Source organism: Capra hircus, chromosome 18 (assembly GCF_001704415.2).
Source record: "Capra hircus breed San Clemente chromosome 18, ASM170441v1, whole genome shotgun sequence".
NCBI lineage: Eukaryota > Metazoa > Chordata > Mammalia > Artiodactyla > Bovidae > Capra > Capra hircus.
The window spans coordinates 57733263-57751294 of NC_030825.1; the positions used below are offsets into that span (position 1 = coordinate 57733263).

Consider the following 18032-nt stretch of genomic DNA (forward strand, 5'->3'; position numbering starts at 1 on the left):
TCTTCAGACACCCCCAGCCCCCCACCCCGAGCCTCCCATATAGCATCTTCATCACCCGTCTCTCTCTGATTCTCCTCTTGTGTCTCTCTTCCATTTTTTTTTTTAATTTTTTGGCTGCACTGCACGGTGTGTGGAATCTTAGTTGCCCAACTAGGTACTGAACCTCCTCCAACCCTGCAGTGGAAGTGCAGAGTCTTAACCATACTTCACCACCACGAGGGAAGCCCCACTGCCTCCTTCACTTTTAAGGACGCTCGGGATTATACTGGGCTGACCCAGACCACGCAGGACAATTTCCCGCCTTTGAGGTCAGCGGATTAGCCAGACTCACAGGTTCCTGGATAAGGTCTTTTGGGGCCACGACTGACAGTTGGCGGACAAGCTGGGCGTTGAGAAGTCAACCCTCGCCTTCTCCGTGGGGCTCATCTCCCAGTACACTCTGGCCTGCACCGATTTGTTTGTTCCTAGTCTCCCCCTTGCGCCTTCAGAGGGCAAGGATTTGCATTGCTTTTCCCCTGTGCGTCCCCGCCCCACCCCCATGAGGAACCTGAGGCCCTGAGAGGTGAGTGCGTCGCAGGAGCCTAACCCGCTTAGGTCTCTCTGATAAACTGAAGGAGAGGGGTCCCCGGTGAGACACGGGCCAGACTGGGAGCAAATTACCGGGTTTATTGAGGCAGCAGCGGCAGGAGGCCGGGCAGGGGCGGGGCGTACGGGGCAGGGGGCGGGGCCTCCGTTGGGTCCACGAGGTTCCTGCCCCGGCCCCAGTGCTTGCTCGGAAGGCTAATGTGGTCGTGGGAGCCGCTCCAGACGGGCAGCCGTGGGCCCCTCCTCTTGGGGTCAGTCTGCCTGCAGCCAGGAGCCCTGCTCCTCCACCTCCTTGGTTACCACCAGCAACACCTCGCACAAGCCCTGAGCCAGTGCAGCCGCCAGGAAGGCCCTGCGCGCAGACATGGGGAGTCTGAGGCCTGGCGGAGGTTGGGTGGGGAGGGGGGAACAGGCCGCCTCCCCGTGGCCCCCGGCCCTGGAGCTGCTCCCCCCACCCCTCACCTGACGCCATCCTCGTCGCCCAGCACCTCAGGCGCCCGCAGCTTGGAGTCCAGGTTGTAGTAGACGCCGTCCACCTGGCGCAGGGCCACCCAGTGCCGCCGGCGCAGGGGCAGGGACAGCAGTCCCAGCGAGACCGGCGAGGGCAGGTTCAGGATCAGTCCCAGCACCTTGGGCAGCGCCAGCTGGGACAGGGGCCTGCGGGTGAGGCGGGGACGCTGCTGGCAGAGCCTCAACCCTGGGCTGGTGCCCTCTGTATGTGGGGCCCAGGCTGGTAGCGGCGGTGGGAGCCCCAGCCCACCAAAGGACTCACCTCCATCAGCCCACCCTTTGCTTCCTTCCACTTACCTGCTGCCCACCCACCCAGACCTCCTAGTCAGCCACCCACCCAGCAAGTCACCCTTCACCCTCATCTGCCTGACCATTCGTTACCCACGCGTCATGCACCCACCCAGCCAAGCCCCAAGCACCACCTGCCCAACAACTCTTCCATCCACCCTCTCCCCATCCACTCTCTCCCCATCCACCCTCTCCCCATCCACCGTCTCCCCATCCACCCTCTCCCCATCCACCCTCTCCCCATCCACTCTCTCCCCATCCACTCCTGACACATCTACCGCTGATTCTATCTATCATCCATCCATTATGCACCACCCACCCATCCAAGCCTCCTAGCCATAGAACAGTCACCCACCATCCACGTTCTTCCTTGACCCACTCATCCACCCACTGATGCAATCAACCCGCAGCCAGCCAGCCAGCAGCCCAACATCTCCTCCACCACCCACCCAACTCTTCATCCGCTCTTTCCATTTGTCCATCCAACCGACCATCTTGGATGTTTGGTATCCACTGCCTATCAACTGAGGGCTTCCCAGGTGGCTCAGGGGTAAAGAATCCGCCTGCCAATGCAGGGGACACAAGAGATACGGGTTCAATCCCTGGGTTGGCCTGGAGCAGGAAATGGCGACCCACTCCATTACTCTTGCCTGGAACATTCCATGAACAGAGGAGCCTGGCGGGCTACAGTCCATGGGGTCAGAGTTGGACACGGCTGAGTGACTGAGCACGTCACACATATCAATGATCCATCCTTTATCTATCTATCATTCACTCAACCACCCATCCATTCATATAGCCCATCACCCATCCTACCCATTCACCATCCACTTACCATCAATCTGCCAATCATCCATCCATCAGCTCACACCCTGACCGTCCCTCTACCACCTCCCGAGCCCCCAGTGGGCCAGCCACCCGTTATCCATCGCTGCAAACCCTCCACCCATCTGCCCCTTCCTTCCTCCTTCCCATCCACCCGGCCCCTCCCTCTGCTTCGTCCCCCAGCGGCCACCATCCCACCACACCCACCGCGCCCAGCTCAGCATGCCTGACGCAGCATTATGGCCCGCACCTCCTTCGGTCCCACCACACGGCAGCCAGGCCCTGCCCCTGCAGGGCAGCCATGATCACGTTGACGTCATAGTTGCCGGTGCCCAGGAGGCTGCGATGGGGGTTCAGCCGGGAGTCTGGGGCCAACCTGAGTGGGAGGTGGTCAGGGCCTCCTAAGTTGGGGGTTCCTGAGAAGGCATCCCCCTCCCTCACAGAGCCAAAGCGTCCCAGGGTCCATGAGTCATCCAGCCATGGATTCTTCCCTCTCTTCAACCCTTTGCCGACTCATCACCCCCAGCCATGTTCCTCCTGTCTCCCACCCACAGCTCTGCTCAGGCCTTGCCCTCCTCCTCCTGGACCCTCACCAGCTTCCAATCTCACGCCTCCTGGGGGCTCCTTCTACACCCAGCACTGCCCCTGCCCCAGCCGTCCCTGGCACCCCCGTCACCCCAGGAGAGAACCCTAGCCCCCAGCTGTCCCTGGCAGGATCTGGGCCCTGCTGGCTTCCTGGATCCATGCCCACCCCATTCCTCGCAGCCACCTGACCCAGCGCATCTCCTGTGCTCCTGCCCCCAGCCTTCTCTCCAGCTGTCCCCCAGCCCACTTGTCTCTGGGCCCCGCCTCCTTGAGACAAAGGCAACTTTGTTCTGTCTCTGGGCCTTTGGGGGGCAAGGCAGGGGGAGGGGCGGGAGAGGGGGAAAGTTGTGTATTCTTCCTCTGTGTATCTGTTTCCCTGGCTTCCCTTAGGGCAGGGGCTCACAGTGGACTCATCTCGGAGTCTCCAGCAAGGCCGAGCCATGAAAGAGTTGATTGATTCCTGTTCTGAATGATGGGAGGGGGTGAATACATTCTAAAATAATCAGTCTGAGGGCCTGGGACTGGCCTGAGGATGGCAGGGGTGGAGGCATGGGAGGGCTGTGAGCAAGAGATGGGGAGAAAGGGTCATCTGGGGGCATAGGATCACATGGGGGACTGACTGGAGGGGAGAGACTGGAGGCTGAGGGGAGGGTCCAGAAGGCAGTGGGGCCAGAGAAGAGCAGCTCAGGCAGAGAGATAACAAAGAAGTGATGTTTGAAATCCTGAATAGTGAGGCGGCACACTCCAGGCCGCCAAGAAGAGAGAGCCGTGCCAGGCAGAAAGAACAGCCTGTGCAAAGGCCCAGAGGCACCATGTGGGGCTCATTCAGAGACCAGAGGGAATTTGTCTGGAAGCAAGCAGTGAGATACGAAGCTGCAGAGATGGGTGGGGCCACGGCACACAGGGTTTTGGTTATCAGGTTGGGCGCGGAGCCTGGGGCTTCTGCCAGGGGTGCTGGGGGAGCCCTGGGAGTGGGGGAGGGCAGGTGCAGTGCGGGAGCCCTGTGTAGCCGGGACTGAAGGAGATAAACCAGAAGCTGGGAGGCGGGAAGAGAGTGAGGCTGAGGGCCCAGGTAAAAGGCTGAGGTCAGCGGGGTGAGCAGACGCCTGGGTAACATCTCGGTTTCTGAGTCCTGGAGTCCAGCAGGGCAGGGGATGGGGCAGCAGAAAGCCGCAGGGCTCTGCCCCGGGCCTTGCTTTGCTCCGAGACCCAGGTGGGTGTCCCCGCCTCCGTGAGCCCTGCTTCTCCAGGGGTTGGGGTGGGTGATGGTCACCTCTTGCAGATCTCATCGGCAGCCTCCTGGCTGAAGAGCTGCTGCTGCAGGACGTTGTTGAGGGCATGCACGGCACAGAGCTCCAGGCGTTGCCGTTCGTGGTACACGGAGGGCGGGCTTGGCTGAGCTCCTGGGGCCTGGGACATGCCGTCCTCGGCTCCTGCTTGGAGGGGTAGGGGGAGAAGGTGCTTAGGAGTCTGGGATCTGGAAGCCGAACCTGCCAGCAGGCCCTCGGGAGCACTGTCATTGAGTGGGGGCTAGGGCAGCCTGAGGGGCCCCTGACTCTGGCGATCTCCTGGCAACAGAGTACCTCCATTCCCTATTTCTAGGAAAAAAGCTCTCTTCTCTCGCTTAGCAACAGAGGACCACTCCCCCCGCCCCGGCCCCCGCCACATCCCTAAGTGAATGGGTGCCTGTGGTGGTCACCTAGCAACAGAGAACTCCCCTCCCCTGTCCCTAGGTTAACAGGCCTCCTCTCTGGTTACTTAGCAACAGAGGAGCCTCCTCGTCCCCCTCCTCGCCCCCTACTAGGTAACCAGGCTCTCCTCTGGTTACTTAGCAATAGAAGAAGCCTCCTCCCCGTCTCTAGGTAACAGGGTCTCTTCTGGTCGCCTAGCAACAGAAGGCTCCCCCCTGTCACCAACCAACAGAGTTCTCTCCTCCTGTCACCTGGCAACAGGGCCCTCTCCCCGGACACCAAGTAACAGAGCTGTCTCCCCGACCTGTACATGGCGCTCGCCCGCTCCGCTGCCTGGAAATGCCCCTCACCCCGCCTGCCTCTCTGTCCCCCCAAACCGGGGGCTCCCGCATCCCCCCGGGCGGCGGCTCCGGGCTCCGAGAGCGCTGGACGGGCGGCACCGCGCTGACTGGGCAGGTGGGACGGACTACAGCTCCCGGCGGCTCCCGCGAGCCGGACTACGATTCCCGGCGACTCCAGCGAGAACGAGAGCTCCTCACGGAACGTCCGGGCAGTGTGGCCCGGAAGTCCGCTGTCGCCCCGAGAACCCGGGACTACAACTTCCGTCGGCCCTTCGAAGAGTCCCGGAAATGTGCCCTAAATCGGTCCTCTCCTTCTCACAGCAGCCTTCTGCTGCTCGGAAGCTTCTGGGAAACGTAGTGAGGAGGCTCTCGCGATAGCTTCAAGGGGTGTTACTTTCCTGTACGTCCGTTCCCTGAGCTGGCGTCATGCCTAGCGTGACGACGCAGCGTGACGTCACGGAAGGGAAAGTGATCAGACACCAGACCACGCAGGGAGAAGAGCGTCCAATGTTTACTGAGACCAGAGGGATGGCTGGGGACACTGAGGCCAGGGCAGCAGTGGGTCGGTGGTGGTGGGAGGTAAATAATGAGATGAGGAAGTCCTCTTGGGAAGGGGGGGCTTCTCAGCAGAGATGGATCCCCGGCTTGGAGGGGAGCTGGCAGCACCCTGCGGGGGAGATACGGGGAATGAAAGGCTAAGACAGAGAGATGAGGAGAGACAGACACCTGGAAGAAGGAACAGGCCACCGTGGGGACGGAGAAAGACTTAGAGGGAGGGACTGAGACTCAGAAGGGAACAGAGACCCAGAGAGGGGGGCCAAAACCTAGAGGAAGAGGGATAGACACCTGGCAGGTGGAGAGACTCACGTATGTGCTAGAGTCCCCAAGAGACAGGGACACAGAGGCTGGGAGAGGAGACTTGGGGAGAGAGAGAGAGGGATCTATAAAGACAACGTCGTGGAGAAGAAGGTTAAGGAGACTCAGAAATAAAGATCAATCGACAGAGACGGAATCAGAACTGCAGACTCAGAAAGCCTGAGACTCAAGCTCTGCCTGGGGCTTGCGGAGAGGGGCTGCTAGTGCCCAGGAGGAGCCTGGCCGTACCCACGAGGCTGCGCCAGAAGGTGGTGACGGTGGCAGAGCCGGTGACAGCGCCTGGCTCTGCGGGGTTCTCTCTGTGCGTGTGCACAGCGAAGGTTCGGCCTGTGGGGCCCGGGGGTCCGCTCAGCTCCACATCCACCACGTGCACGTTCTTGAGGCTAGGGCAAGCAGGGTGGTCAGTCTAGCTGGCCTGGCCCCAGCCCAGACCCCTACTCAGCTCCGCTCACCTGAAATCAGCCACAAGCACCCCGATCACACGGTCGAAGCCCAGGCTGGGGGCGGCCAGGGCAGCGGCCGCCATGGTGTTGGAGTTTCGGGGGGCGTGGGGGCAGAGCCCGCGAACAGGGCCTTCATAGAGCACAGCGCGAGGCCCAGTGCTGCGCATCATAGCCAGGGGTCCCTCGAGCCGGAAGCCATCGGGGTGTGTGGCCATGGTGACACGGAGGCTCTGAAAGTGAGAGCTGGGGTCAGGGAGCCTGAGTGTGCCTGTTGGCCGCCTCTCATTCCCGGGGAGTGCAGTGGGCCCTCACCTGGAGGCCCCCGGCTTCGTCCAACCTGGTGATGTCCTCCGCGCCCCACAGGGCCCCCCGGGCCACGAACACAGCGTGGCCCCAGCGATGTGAGGCTTCCAGGAGCTGCCGCTCTGTGGCCTGGTCACCCAGGGCTGAGGGGGACCCCACCTGGGGCAGATGAAGCGGGGAGCTGAAGTCAGGAGACGGATCCCACTTTAGGGTGGGGTGGCGTCAGGGCGGAAGAGGCGGGGCTCACCAGGAGATTGGCGTAGCGCAGGATTTCTGCCCCAGATTCCTGGATTATTTTGGGATGGGCCACTTCCACCACAACGTCAGGGTGCCTGGGAGATGGGAGAGAGGCGGGGAAGGCCTCGAAGTGGTATTGGATCTCCCCCTGCTCCCAAGGTTCCCTGAGTCTGTGGAGGCCTGTCATGTTTCACTCTGGCCTGGGAGGGGAAAGAGGATGGAGGCTTGTCCTGTTTCACGTTTGGGTGAGCGAGGACCAGAGAGGGTAAGGGCCTTGCCTGAGAGCACACAGCACCTAAAGGAGGCCAGAATAAGAGTTTCAGAGTCCTGCTCTCTCATGGCGAGGTCACTGACCTCTCCCCGAGAGCAGCAAGGTTCTGGAGCTGGAGGGAAGGGGGTACGCTCCCCGCCATGCGTCCTGCGTCACGGTTCCAGACAAAAACAAGTTCTAGGCCCAGTTCTGGTCCCTGAGTCAGCAAGTGGGAGACCAAGGACTGTCCTGGGGAGAAGCAAAGAGACTGAGAGAGGGGGCACATGTACTCAGAGGGGAACAGGGACTCAGGGAGGGGGGACAGAGACCCAGAGAGAGGGGGACAAGGACCCAGAGAGGAGGACAAGGACCCCGGAGGGGACACCAAAACAGGTGGGGGGCAGAGAATCAGGAGTCGGAGGACAGAGACCCTGAGGGGCCGGAGCCCCCCAGTGGGGAGTGGAACATGCTTAGGCAGAATCAGCCAGGCCGCAGATCAAGACGGAGATGAAAGGAATGTTGGTGGAGGACACAGGCTTTTGAGGCTCCAGAAAGGGCCCTGGGGGAGAGGCCCCGGACAGTCAAGGACTCACCGAGGCGGCCGTAGCCCACTATCCCCACCTTCCTCGGGACCCTGTCGAGGGCCATGCCCTTGAATTCAGTGGTCTGCATCTGAGCTCTGCTGCCTGCTGCCCGTCTCACGCCACACACGAGGTTTGGGCAGCGGCTGATCTTTGGACTCTGACCCTCAGTCCTCTCCCAAACCTTCCCCCTTCCCTGAGGTGGCCCAGAGGCGGGGGTGAGGGGGTGCTGCGTGGGGGCAGAAGGAGGATCCTGGGGATGGTGGGCAAGATGGTTTGGGGTTCTAGGACCCTGCGTTGTGTGGTCCCCGCCCCCCCCCCCCCCCCCCCCCCCCCGCCATCTAGCCTCTTCTTTCTCTGCATCACATCCTCCTGTCTTCCTGCTGATGTGGAAAATTTCCTCTGCAGTCCCCCGCCCTCCTTTCTGGCCGGCCAGGTTGTCATGGAAACTGCATCCTGCTTGGGTTGGGGGTAGAGAGGGTTGGGAGCAGGGGAGAGGAGATGGTGACGCTGGACTCTGGGCTCTGTTTGTCCCCTTGCTTCTGCATTTCCAGTCCCCATCCTTGCCCCACCCCAGCCACCACCAGTGCCTTGGCACCCAGGTTTCTTGTCAATGTTCCTCCTCAGCATTTTCCTCCCTTGGTTCTGTGTCTCCATCTCGTGTCTCTCTCTCTCCCATCACTGTCTCTCCACCTTTTCCTGGCTCTCCATCCCTCCAGCTCCCACTCCTGCCTCCTCTGGGCTGGCTACCATTCTGTCCCCAGCTAGACCAGGCCCTCATCTCCCTCAAAGTCCGAGGGAGGCCTGGCCTGTTCATGCCCATCTCCCCACAAGGCAGCAGGAGCTGGAGTTGCGTTCATCTTAGCCTCAGCGACCACCCTCAACGCCCCCCAGCTCCCACGGAAGGGGTCCATTCCCGCAGCCGCTCTCCAAACCTGCCTCCTGCCAGTCTGCTCATCCTTCTGGTCACCTTGACTTCTCACCTTTTATCCTCCCTGCCCCCAGCCACGATGCCAGCTTATATCCTCACTCCCATGCCCGCCCCTCTCTCGCCACCTCCCATGGCCAAGGAGGAACTTGTGAGGCCTGGGGAGGCCCCGAGTGACCCCCCACCATGAGGCCCCGCCACTGCACCTCGAGGGTGCCTGGCATCGGAAATGGCGGAAATGGTGGAGGCTGCGGCACTCTCGGCTCCCTGCCCCCAACCACCACCTGGTACCCGCTGCAGGGTTGCCATAGCAACCAGGATCGCCTGAAAGAGGATGAGAGAAAAAGAGCCTGAAAGGGGGAGCGAGGGAGCCAGGCATCGCTCGAGAGGAGAGAACCCAGCAGACAGGCCAGACAAATAGGGCCGGGGACCCCAGACATGTTGCAGCAGAGGCAGCTGCCAGGGGTGATAAGGGAAGAATTTGCTCTAAGAGCTCCAGGTGGGGGAGAGATAAGATTCTGTGGCTCAGAAACAGGCAGGGAGGAGGTGGAGGGCCAGGAGCATGGACCCAGTCCAGGCCCTCTGGGAGCACACTGGGCCTGGGTGGGGTCCTGGGGGCTTCCAGCTCTCCTCACACCTCACTTGCAGCTGTGGAAGCCCACGGGGCCCAGCTGTCCTGTGCATGCACCAGACCCGCCCTGTTTGCGGACCAGGGTGGGCACAGGGGAGAAAGGCGGCTGAGACCCAAGCCGCTGCTGGGGCCGAGCCCCGCGTGTGAGCAGCAATGTCTGCCTGGAGCAGTGCCTCATCCTGCTTCCACTGGCCTCTGCTCGTCTTCACAGCATGCAAAAGCTGCCCTGGGGGACCCTCTGGAGGTTGAAATGCTGGCACCTTGGCCTCCTCCAGCCCCACCAGCATCTGCCCGCTGGCCTGGCCAACCTCTGTCGTTTGCTCCCACTGGCTGGCTCTTGTCTCTTTGAGGACTCTGTGTGCGGCCCCTGCCCTCCTGAGCTACAGCGTGCATCCGAGCCTGCTAAATCACTTCAATCGTGTCTGACTCTTCATGACCCCATGCACTCTAGCTGGCCAGGCTCCTCTGTCCATGGGCTTCTCCAGACAAGGAATACTGGAGTGGGTTGCCATGCCCTCCTCCAGGGGATCTTCCTCAACCAGGGATCCAACCCACGTCTCTCGCATCTCCTGCACTGGCGGGAGGATTCTTTACCACTAGTGCCACCTGGGAAGCTACAGCATAGCCCCCGCCTACTCCCCTGGCTTGGACTCTGCCTGGTGCCTCCGAGTTAACCAGGCAGAAGTGCAGCCCCCTAATGCCCAGCAGGCCCCAGCTGCAGTTGGAGCACGCTTCATCCCCTCCTTCCCTCCCCTGCCGGCTTTCTCCGGAGGCAGTGTCTCCAATGGGTTTGCAGTGGAGACGGACCCTCTCAGGTTTGGCTCTGTGATGAGCTGAATTGTGTCCTCGCCTCCAGAAGCTGTGAATATGACCTTAGTAGGAAATAGGATCTTTGCAGATGATTGAGATCATGCTGGAGTCGGTGGTCCCCAATCCAATGTGGCTGCTGTCTTCATAACGAGGGATTCCCAACTGGCTCAGTGGTAAAGAACCTGCCTGCCAAGCAGGAGACACCGGTTCCATCCCTGAGTTGGGAAGATCCCCAGCAGGAGCGCGTGGCAACTCACCCCAGTATTCTTGCCTGGGAATTCCCACGGACAGAGGAGCCTGGAGGGCTACAGTCCATGGGGTCACGAGCTGGACATGACATAGGGACTAAACAACAAGCACCTCATAGAAGGCGGGGAGTTGAGCACAGATGCAGAGGAAAGGTGACGTGGAGAAATGGGAAGAATGGCCTGTGGAGACTGGGGTGACACTGCCACCAGTCAAGGAGCATCTGGGGCCACCAGAAGCCAGAAGGGGCGGAGAAGGACCCTTCCCTACGAGGGAGCACGGCTCTACCCCTACCTTGACTTTGGACTCGGAACTGAGACACTCAATTGCTGTGGCTGTGGTACCTTGAAACGGCAGCCCCAAGAAACAACCCCCCTGGATTCCTGTTGTGAGGTGGGAGGTGAGGGGAGAGGACCCCAGAACATGCCTCCTAAGAGGGGCAAGGAGATTAAGCACGATGCCAGGTGCGCTGGGCGGCCCAGCCCTTCTCTGGGGCCGCAGGGGTGAAAGGGCAAGGGTCTAAGAGCGCCTGGAGGCGCCAGCTCCCCACTGACTTTCCCAATGGGGCCTGGAGTTATCCTCTTCTCATTCAGCTGCCCACCCACGTTCCCTTTTTTCTCTCTCCTCCATGTTTCCATGACCAAAAAAAATTTTTTTTTACTTTTTCCGTGTTTTTTTTTTTTTTTTTAAGTAATTACAGAGCAGGTAGTCGTTGACGCAAACCTCCCTTCAGTATCAAAAGAGTCTGTGGGGCAGAAGAAGGTTGGGGATAACGGTGGCGGGCGGGCTGACGCCGCCCCATCCCCGGCCCACGGGGGCCAGGGGCTGGGAGTGGACTCCCCCGGGGCAGGGCCGGGGTGTCCGGAGGCTCTGACCGCGTGGCTGTCTCTTCAGTTTCCAGGGGGTTAGGGGTAGGATAGGGCGGGCGTGGGGGTTGGGGACAGGCGTCAAACTGCAAAAAATGAACCGTAAAAGGAGGGCTGTTGGGGACGAGGGGGGCGGACGCCCTTCAAAAAAGCTCCTCTCTCCCCTGGAAGGCGGAGGGCGGAGAGCGAGGAGGAAAGGCGGAGGCTTCCGGCCACTCTCCTCCTGCTTCCCCTCCCATCGGCCAGGGAGGGGGGCGAGGCCCGGAACCGCTGGGGGGCTCCATTCCCGGGGCCCCACCCTGTCCTCGGTTGGAGAGCCGCCCTGGGGTCCGGACGCGGGTGGGGGCCTTGAGCTGCCTGCCCCAACCTCCCCTGTGCGGGGCTGGGGCTGTGGGGAGGGTCCCGGTCCGGCCCCAGCCCCTCCCCCCTGGGGGGGCCCACTCCCCCAACCCCCCGAACCCCCCCAACCCCCAACCCCGGCTTCAGATCTGCGTCTCTTGCACGTTCTCCTTGGAGCCGCTCTTGAAGAGCAGAGGTTCGTGGATGGAGTTGAGGCCGGGCGGGCCCTTGCCCCCGCAGCCCCCGCCGCTGGGGTTGCTGCTGTAATGCGCCTTGAAGGCGGCCGCCACGTAGTGGTGGTGGTTGAGGTGGTCGCGCTCCAGCGCGGGCAGGGCCAGGTGGCTGTCCCCGCCCACGCCGCCCCCGCCCGCCACGGCGGCGGCGGCGGCCACGGACACGGCGGAGGCGGCGGGCAGCTCGTCCTCCACGTTGATGATCTCCACCGTGCGCGTGGGCCCGTGGTGCTTGTGCAGCTGGTGCTGCCTGCGCAGCTTGTAGAAGGCCACGAGCATCACGGCGGCCATGAACGTGATGGCCACGAAGCAGCCGATGATGATCTTGGTGGTCTTCATGACGTCATCCAGGTCCTTGAGGGCGTTCTCCGTCACGTCCGTGATGGGCACGGTGAACGCCTTCTCCGTGGGCCGCGAGGAGCGAGGGGCGGGCGCCGTGGTGGACGCGGAGGCCTGGCCTGCCCCCTCCCCGGGCCTGCCCCCGCCCCAGACGCCGTCCGTCGTGGGCCCCGGCGGCTCCTTCTCGGTCCCGCGCGGCTGCAGGGCCTCCTCTCCGGGCTGCGTCTCCAGGGTCTCCACCGTCACGGTGGTGAAGTAGGTGTAGCCGCCGCCCCCGCCTCCGGGGCCGCCCCCGGGGCCGCCGCCCGCGCCGCCGCCCGCGCCGCCGGCGCTTCCAGCCGCCGCGGGCTCCACGGCCGAGACGTTGAGCGTGGCCGAGGCCGTGGTGTTGCCGGCCGAGTTCGTCACCATGCAGGTGTACTGGCCCGTGTCCTGAACAGTGACGTTGGTGAAGTTGAGCGTGCCGTCGTGCAGGACGGAGATGCGCACGCGGTACGAGCCGTGCGTCATGAGGGTGCCGTTGGGCGTCAGCCAGTTGACGGAGGTCATGGACGTGCCCGTGCGGCACTTGAGCTCGGCGGCCATGCCCTCGGTGACGTTGAGGTCCGTGGGCGGCTCCACGATGACCGGCGCATAGCAGGTGAAATGCGACTGGTCCAGCTCGCCGATGTAGCGCCCTTTGAGGCCGGCGGGCGCGTGGCAGCGCGCGCAGCAGGTCGTGTTGCTGGGCACCGTCTCCTTGAGCCACCAGCTGAGCCACAGCACGTCGCAGTTGCAGTGCCAGGGGTTGTGGTTGAGGTGGACGCGCTCCAGGCGGTGCAGGGGCGTGAAGAGGTCGTGGGGCAGCGACATCAGGTTGTTGTGGGACAGGTTGAGCTCCTCCAGCGACTTGAGGTCGTCGAAGGCGTTGCGCTCGATGGTGGCCACCTGGGCGTGCATCAGCCACAGCTTGCGCAGGCTGGTCAGGCCCTGGAAGGAGCCCGGGCGGATGAGGTCCAGCCGGTTGCCGGACAGCTCCAGCTCCTCCAGGCGCACCAGGGCCGTCAGGTTGGGGATGTCCTTGAGGTTGCACATGCCCAGGTTGAGGTAGCGCAGGTTCACCAGGCCCTCGAAGGCCGCCTCCGAGATGTACTCCAGCCGCTTGAGCTCGCCCAGGTCGAGGCGGCGGAGCGAGGGCACGCGGTTGAAGGCGTACGACGGGATGCTCTCGATGGGGTTGTTCCGCAGCCAGAGCTCGCGCAGCTTGGACAGGTACTCGAAGGCCTGCGTGGGCACCGTCGTCAGCCGGTTGTCAAACAGTTCCAGGGTGTTGAGGCTGGGCAGCCCGTTGAAGGCGCCCACCTCGATCTTGCGCACCAGGTTCTTGCTCAGCTGTAGGATCTCCAGGTGCCGAAGGTGCTTGAACGTGTCCGTCCGGATCACCTGAGGTGGGGGAGGGGAAACACCATCGGTGATACTGACACTAACCGGGTGGACCACAGAGGATTTTTTTAAAAAATTATTTTATTGAAGTATGGTTGGTTTGGGCTTCCTTGGTGGCTCAGACAGTAAAGAATCTGCCTGTAATGCTGGAGACCTGGGTTGGATCCCCGGGTTGGGAAGATCCCCTGGAGAAGGGCATGGCAACCCACTCCAGTTTTCTTGCCTGGAGAAGCCCATGGGCAGAGGAGGCTGGCCGGCTATATAGTCCAGGGGGTTGCAGAGAGTCAAACACCCTGAATGACTAACACACTTTTCCTGGTTGGTTTATTTCTGTTGTAAACCAAAGTGATTCAGTTATATATACATGAAAAATACATGTATATATTCATATATATGAAAAAATATATATATATACAACACACTTTTTTCTATTCTTTTCCATGATGGTTTATCACAAGATATTGAATATAGTTCCCTGTGCTATACAGTAAAACATTGTTTATCCATTCTATATATAACCATTTGCAACTTCTAATCCCAAACTCCCAACCCATCCGCTCCCCGTTGGCAACCAGGAGTCTGTTATCTATGTCTGGATCAAAGAGCTCTGAGTGCTGGCGCGGGCGATGACTCCCCACGTCTCCATCTTTGCTGTAAGACCATGAGGTCACTGGGGAAAAGTAATTTGAGGCTTTTTTCTTATAAAGTGAAACAGAGAGTTAGTTACCTGGGACCTGGCCCTTCCAGTTCCCAAGTATTTCCCCATGAGAAAGGACAGCAGATGTCTATCCAAAAGCCTGTGATGGGCGCTCACAGCATCTGTGTTCATTGCAGCCCAAGCTGGAAAAGAACCAGGGCCCATCAGCTGGTGATGGAGCCACGCTCTGTGTCTGCAGGATGGGACATGATGGCTCAGCAAGGACAAAGAACAAACTTTGGATACAACAACTTGGATGGATCTCATGGGCATCAGGTTGGGTGAAAGCAGCCAGACCCAAAGGAGCATGTGCCACAGAACCCTGTCCATTCCACGTGTGTGTGTACGTTCCGGGGCAGGGGGAGGACAGTCTGCCAAGGGCCACCAGGGAACCGGATTCCTGGGCTGATAGAAATGTCCCTAGTTGGGGTGGTGGCTACAAAGGTGAATGCAACTGTCAAAAGTTCCGAAACTGTACCCATAACATAGTGAAGTCACTCAGTCATGTCCGACTCTTTGTGATCCCATGGACTGTAGCCTACCAGGCTCCTCTGTCCATGGAATTTTCCAGGCAAGAGTACTGGAGTGGGTTGCCCTTTCCTTCTCCAGGGGATCTTCCCCACCCAGGGATTGAACCCAGGTCTCCAGCATTGCAGGCGGATTCTTTACCAGCTTAGCCACCAGGGAAGCCCACCCGTAACATGGGAGGCATTTTATCCCATATAAAGTATTTAATCAAAAAGATTAAATATAGGAAATCCCCTGGTGGTCCAGTGATTAGAACTCCAAGCTCTCACTGCCAGGGGCTCCAGTTTGGTCCCTGGTCAAGGAACTAAAATTTCACAAGCTTTGTGGCATGGCCAAAAAAAAGAAAAAAAATCAAAAAAAGTTAGGGACTTCCCTAGTGGCCCAGCTGTTGACTCTGTGCTGCCCTCGCAGGGGGCATGGGTTCAGTCTCTGGCTGGGGGACTAGATTCCACGCGATGCATGGCATGGCCAAAAGATTTTTTAAAAAGCTATGCCAGCAGCTAACATCCCTCGGATACTTCTTGGGTGCCAGAAGCTATTGTAAATGCTTTACAGCCAACAACTCAGTTAATCCAACAAATCGCCCTGAAATCCATAGAGCAACTATGAAATCCATAGAGCTCCAAAAGCCAGGTTTCTCAATAACTTTGGCACCAAACCCCATTTGGTGGCAAAACCTGATCAGAACTCATGTGAAGCTGTTTAAAGCTTGTATTGATCCCCTTCTTGGGACTAGCCAAACATTCCACTCTAGAAACATTCCAGAATTAAGAAGTATGAGATTGTTGGGGGTGCTGTAAACCTATATGCTATATATGAATACCTTCCTAATATCAGATAGCCAAACACATTCAGCCTCGAGGGTGTCACACGGGGGGTTATGAATTATCTCCATCTAAGTAGGAAGATGAGGGTGAAAGAGGAGAGTGGGAAAGCTGGCTTAAAACTCAACATGCAAAAAACTAAGATCATGGCATCCAGTCCCATCACTTCATGGCAAATAGATGGGGAAAAAGTGGCAACAGTGACAAATTTTCTTTTCTTGGGCTCCAAAATCACTGTGGACAGTGACTGGCAGCCATAAAATTAAAGGATGCTTGCTCATTGGAAGAAAGCTGTGATTAACCTAGACAGCGTATTCAAAAGAAGACATCACTTTGCCCACAAAATTTCATGTAGTCAAAGCTTTGGATTTTTTCCAGTAGTCATGTACAGATGTGAGAGTTGGACCCTAAAGAAGGCTGAGCGCTGAATAATTGATGCTTTCGAACTGTGGTGTTAGAGAAGACTCTTGAGAGTCCCTTGGACTCCAAGGAGATCAAACCAGTCAATCCTAAAGGAAATCAATACTGAATATTCATTGGAAGGATTGATGCTGAAGCTGAAGCTCCAATACTTTGGCTACCTGATGCGAAGAACTGACTCACTGGAAAAGACCCCAACGCTGGGAAAGATTGAAGGCAGGAGGAGAGGGGGACGACAGAGGATGAGATGGTTGGGTGGCATCACTGAATCGATGGATGTGAGTTTGAGCAGGCTCCAGGAGCTGGTGAGGGACAGGGAGGCCTGGTGTGCCGCAGTCAGGGTAGCAGGGAGTGGGGAACGACTGAGTGACAGAACAAGGACAAAGCGGGAGGAAGTGGAAGCGCAGAGAGACGCAGTGACTGGCCCAGGGACGCCCAGGAGGGGCCGGCAGATCTGGGATCCGACCGAGGTTGTCTGGCTCCAGAGTCCCAGCTCTTCACCCTTGCACTCGGCTGCCACCTGTCAGGGTGGAGGTTGATGGACCACCGAAGGGGCAGCGCTGGGCTGGGCTTGGGACACAGAATCTAATCTTACCAGATTCTCCTCATCAATCACCGTGCTGCTTACACCAAGGCACGGGAGACCGCGCAGCCATCAGACAGCTTTTCTGCAGCCTAGTTATGCCATGGAGATGCTTGCATTTGAGTATTAAGGGGATAATGGAGAACCCTAAATAGCAGACAGTGTACTGATGACTTCATAGAACTTGAAAAAAAAAAAAAAAAACAGCCAAGGAACTGGGTGTGTGCATATACACAGCAAGAAAAGGCCGGAAAGACATGCCCTAGCCACTTCTTGGTGGTGAACTCCAGCATCTGGGGCTTATGGGCTTAAGTTATTTCTCTTAAGTTACGCTTTCTCTTTAATGAAGAAAAATTACTTTTAAGGAGAAGAACACTTTATAAACTTAAAAAAAGAGACTCTAACCTGGGAGGCACCCCAGTATAAGGAACAATGTTATTCCTGGTGCAGTTATCGTAAAACAAGAACCACCGTTCCTGCTGGCTCGACCCAACATAAACATGATGCCCGCTACGTGTTTAATCATCAATTTCCTAGAGGCCACATTAAAAAATAAAACCACAAACCCAAGACAGATGAAATCAATTTTAGTGATTGATTAGCTTGATAGTTCCAAGATAGAAGGGGACAACAGAGGATGAGATGGTTGGATGGCATCACTGACTCAATGGACATGAGTTTGAGCAAACTCTGGGAGACAGTGAAGGACAGGGAAGCCTGGCGTGCTGCAGTCCATGGGGTCGCAAAGAGTTGGACGGACACGACTTAGCGACTGAACTGGATTCCCTGGTAGCTCAGCTGGTAAAGAATCTGCCTGCAATGTGGGAGACCTGGGTTCGATCCCTGGGTTGGGAAGATCCTCTGGAGAAGGGAACGGCCACCCACTCCAGTATTGTGGCCTGGAGAATTCCATGGACTGTATAGTCCTTGGGGTCGCAAGGAGTTGGACACGACTGAGCAACTTTCGTACACTCACTGGTGACTGAACAGCAACATTATAATTTCAACATGTAATCCAGGGGAGAACTTACACATGAGATATTTTACAATCTTTTTTTAAAATTTATTTTTACTGAGCTAGGTCTTCATTGCTACGTGGGCTTTTTCTCTAGTTGCAGAAAATGGGGGCTACTCTCTAATTGTGATGCTCTAGCTTCTCATTGTGGTAGCGTCTCCTGGTGTTGAGCACCGGCTCTAGGTCACGGGCTCAATGGTTGTGGCCCACGGGCTTAGCTGTTCCGCTGCATGTGGGATCTTCCGGGACCAGGGATCGAACTTGTGTCTCCGGCATTGGCAGCTGGGGTCTTTTACCACTGATCCACCAGGGAAGCCCCTATTTTACACTCTTTCCACACTAAGTCTTTGAGGTCTGATGTGTGTTTGACAGGCCACGCCCTTAGCAGCCGGTTCCTGCCTTTCCCCTCAATAATAGGATATTGTGAGCCTTCCCCACGTCATAAATATGCTTCTGAAACCTGACTTCCGTGCCCACCTAGAATCTCTTCCTGGAGCTACACCTGCTTTCGGTGATGGAATTGACAAGGTCAGTTTTTTCTTTTCCTGTGTATGCCCCTGCCTCGTCTCAATTCCTGCAGTGAACAGGCTCACCTTTAGACCTGGACTCAGCTAGGGCGGACTGGCCTGGGGACTC

The 18032-nt window shown here is 58.5% G+C and overlaps 3 protein-coding genes across 10 annotated transcripts in view; all 3 read right to left on the bottom strand.

Moving 5' to 3' along the window:
* On the bottom strand, positions 653-5167 carry JOSD2 (Josephin domain containing 2). 4 transcript variants are annotated; one of them, XM_018062899.1, is made up of 5 exons: positions 4835-5167; positions 4067-4229; positions 2459-2584; positions 1048-1242; positions 653-937 (listed from the first exon to the last, which is right to left on the bottom strand). In XM_018062899.1, the coding sequence occupies exons 2-5, from the start codon at positions 4210-4212 to the stop codon at positions 838-840; spliced, it is 567 nt and encodes a 188-aa protein (XP_017918388.1). In that variant the 5' UTR covers positions 4213-4229; positions 4835-5167; the 3' UTR covers positions 653-837. The 4 variants fall into 4 exon arrangements, with proteins under 4 accessions (XP_017918388.1, XP_017918387.1, XP_017918385.1 ...); XM_018062898.1 differs by having other exon boundaries at positions 4067-4226; positions 4835-5141; XM_018062896.1 differs by having other exon boundaries at positions 4789-5067.
* Positions 5319-7817, bottom strand: ASPDH (aspartate dehydrogenase domain containing). Of its 4 annotated transcripts, XM_018062865.1 has the most exons (7): positions 7528-7812; positions 7039-7183; positions 6695-6779; positions 6457-6606; positions 6154-6374; positions 5930-6084; positions 5322-5492 (listed from the first exon to the last, which is right to left on the bottom strand). In XM_018062865.1, the coding sequence occupies exons 1-7, from the start codon at positions 7604-7606 to the stop codon at positions 5449-5451; spliced, it is 879 nt and encodes a 292-aa protein (XP_017918354.1). In that variant the 5' UTR covers positions 7607-7812; the 3' UTR covers positions 5322-5448. The 4 variants fall into 4 exon arrangements, with proteins under 4 accessions (XP_017918353.1, XP_017918357.1, XP_017918355.1 ...); XM_018062864.1 differs by having other exon boundaries at positions 5319-6084; XM_018062868.1 differs by lacking the exon at positions 7039-7183 and having other exon boundaries at positions 5319-6084; positions 6695-6884; positions 7528-7817.
* Positions 10762-18032, bottom strand: part of LRRC4B (leucine rich repeat containing 4B) — a 42511-nt gene continuing 35240 nt past the window's right edge. For both annotated transcript variants that reach the window (XM_018062851.1, XM_018062850.1), the window contains exon 3: positions 10762-13329. In XM_018062851.1, coding sequence (XP_017918340.1) covers positions 11479-13329 — 1851 coding nt within the window. In that variant the 3' untranslated portion in view covers positions 10762-11478. The remainder of the gene's footprint in view (positions 13330-18032) is intronic.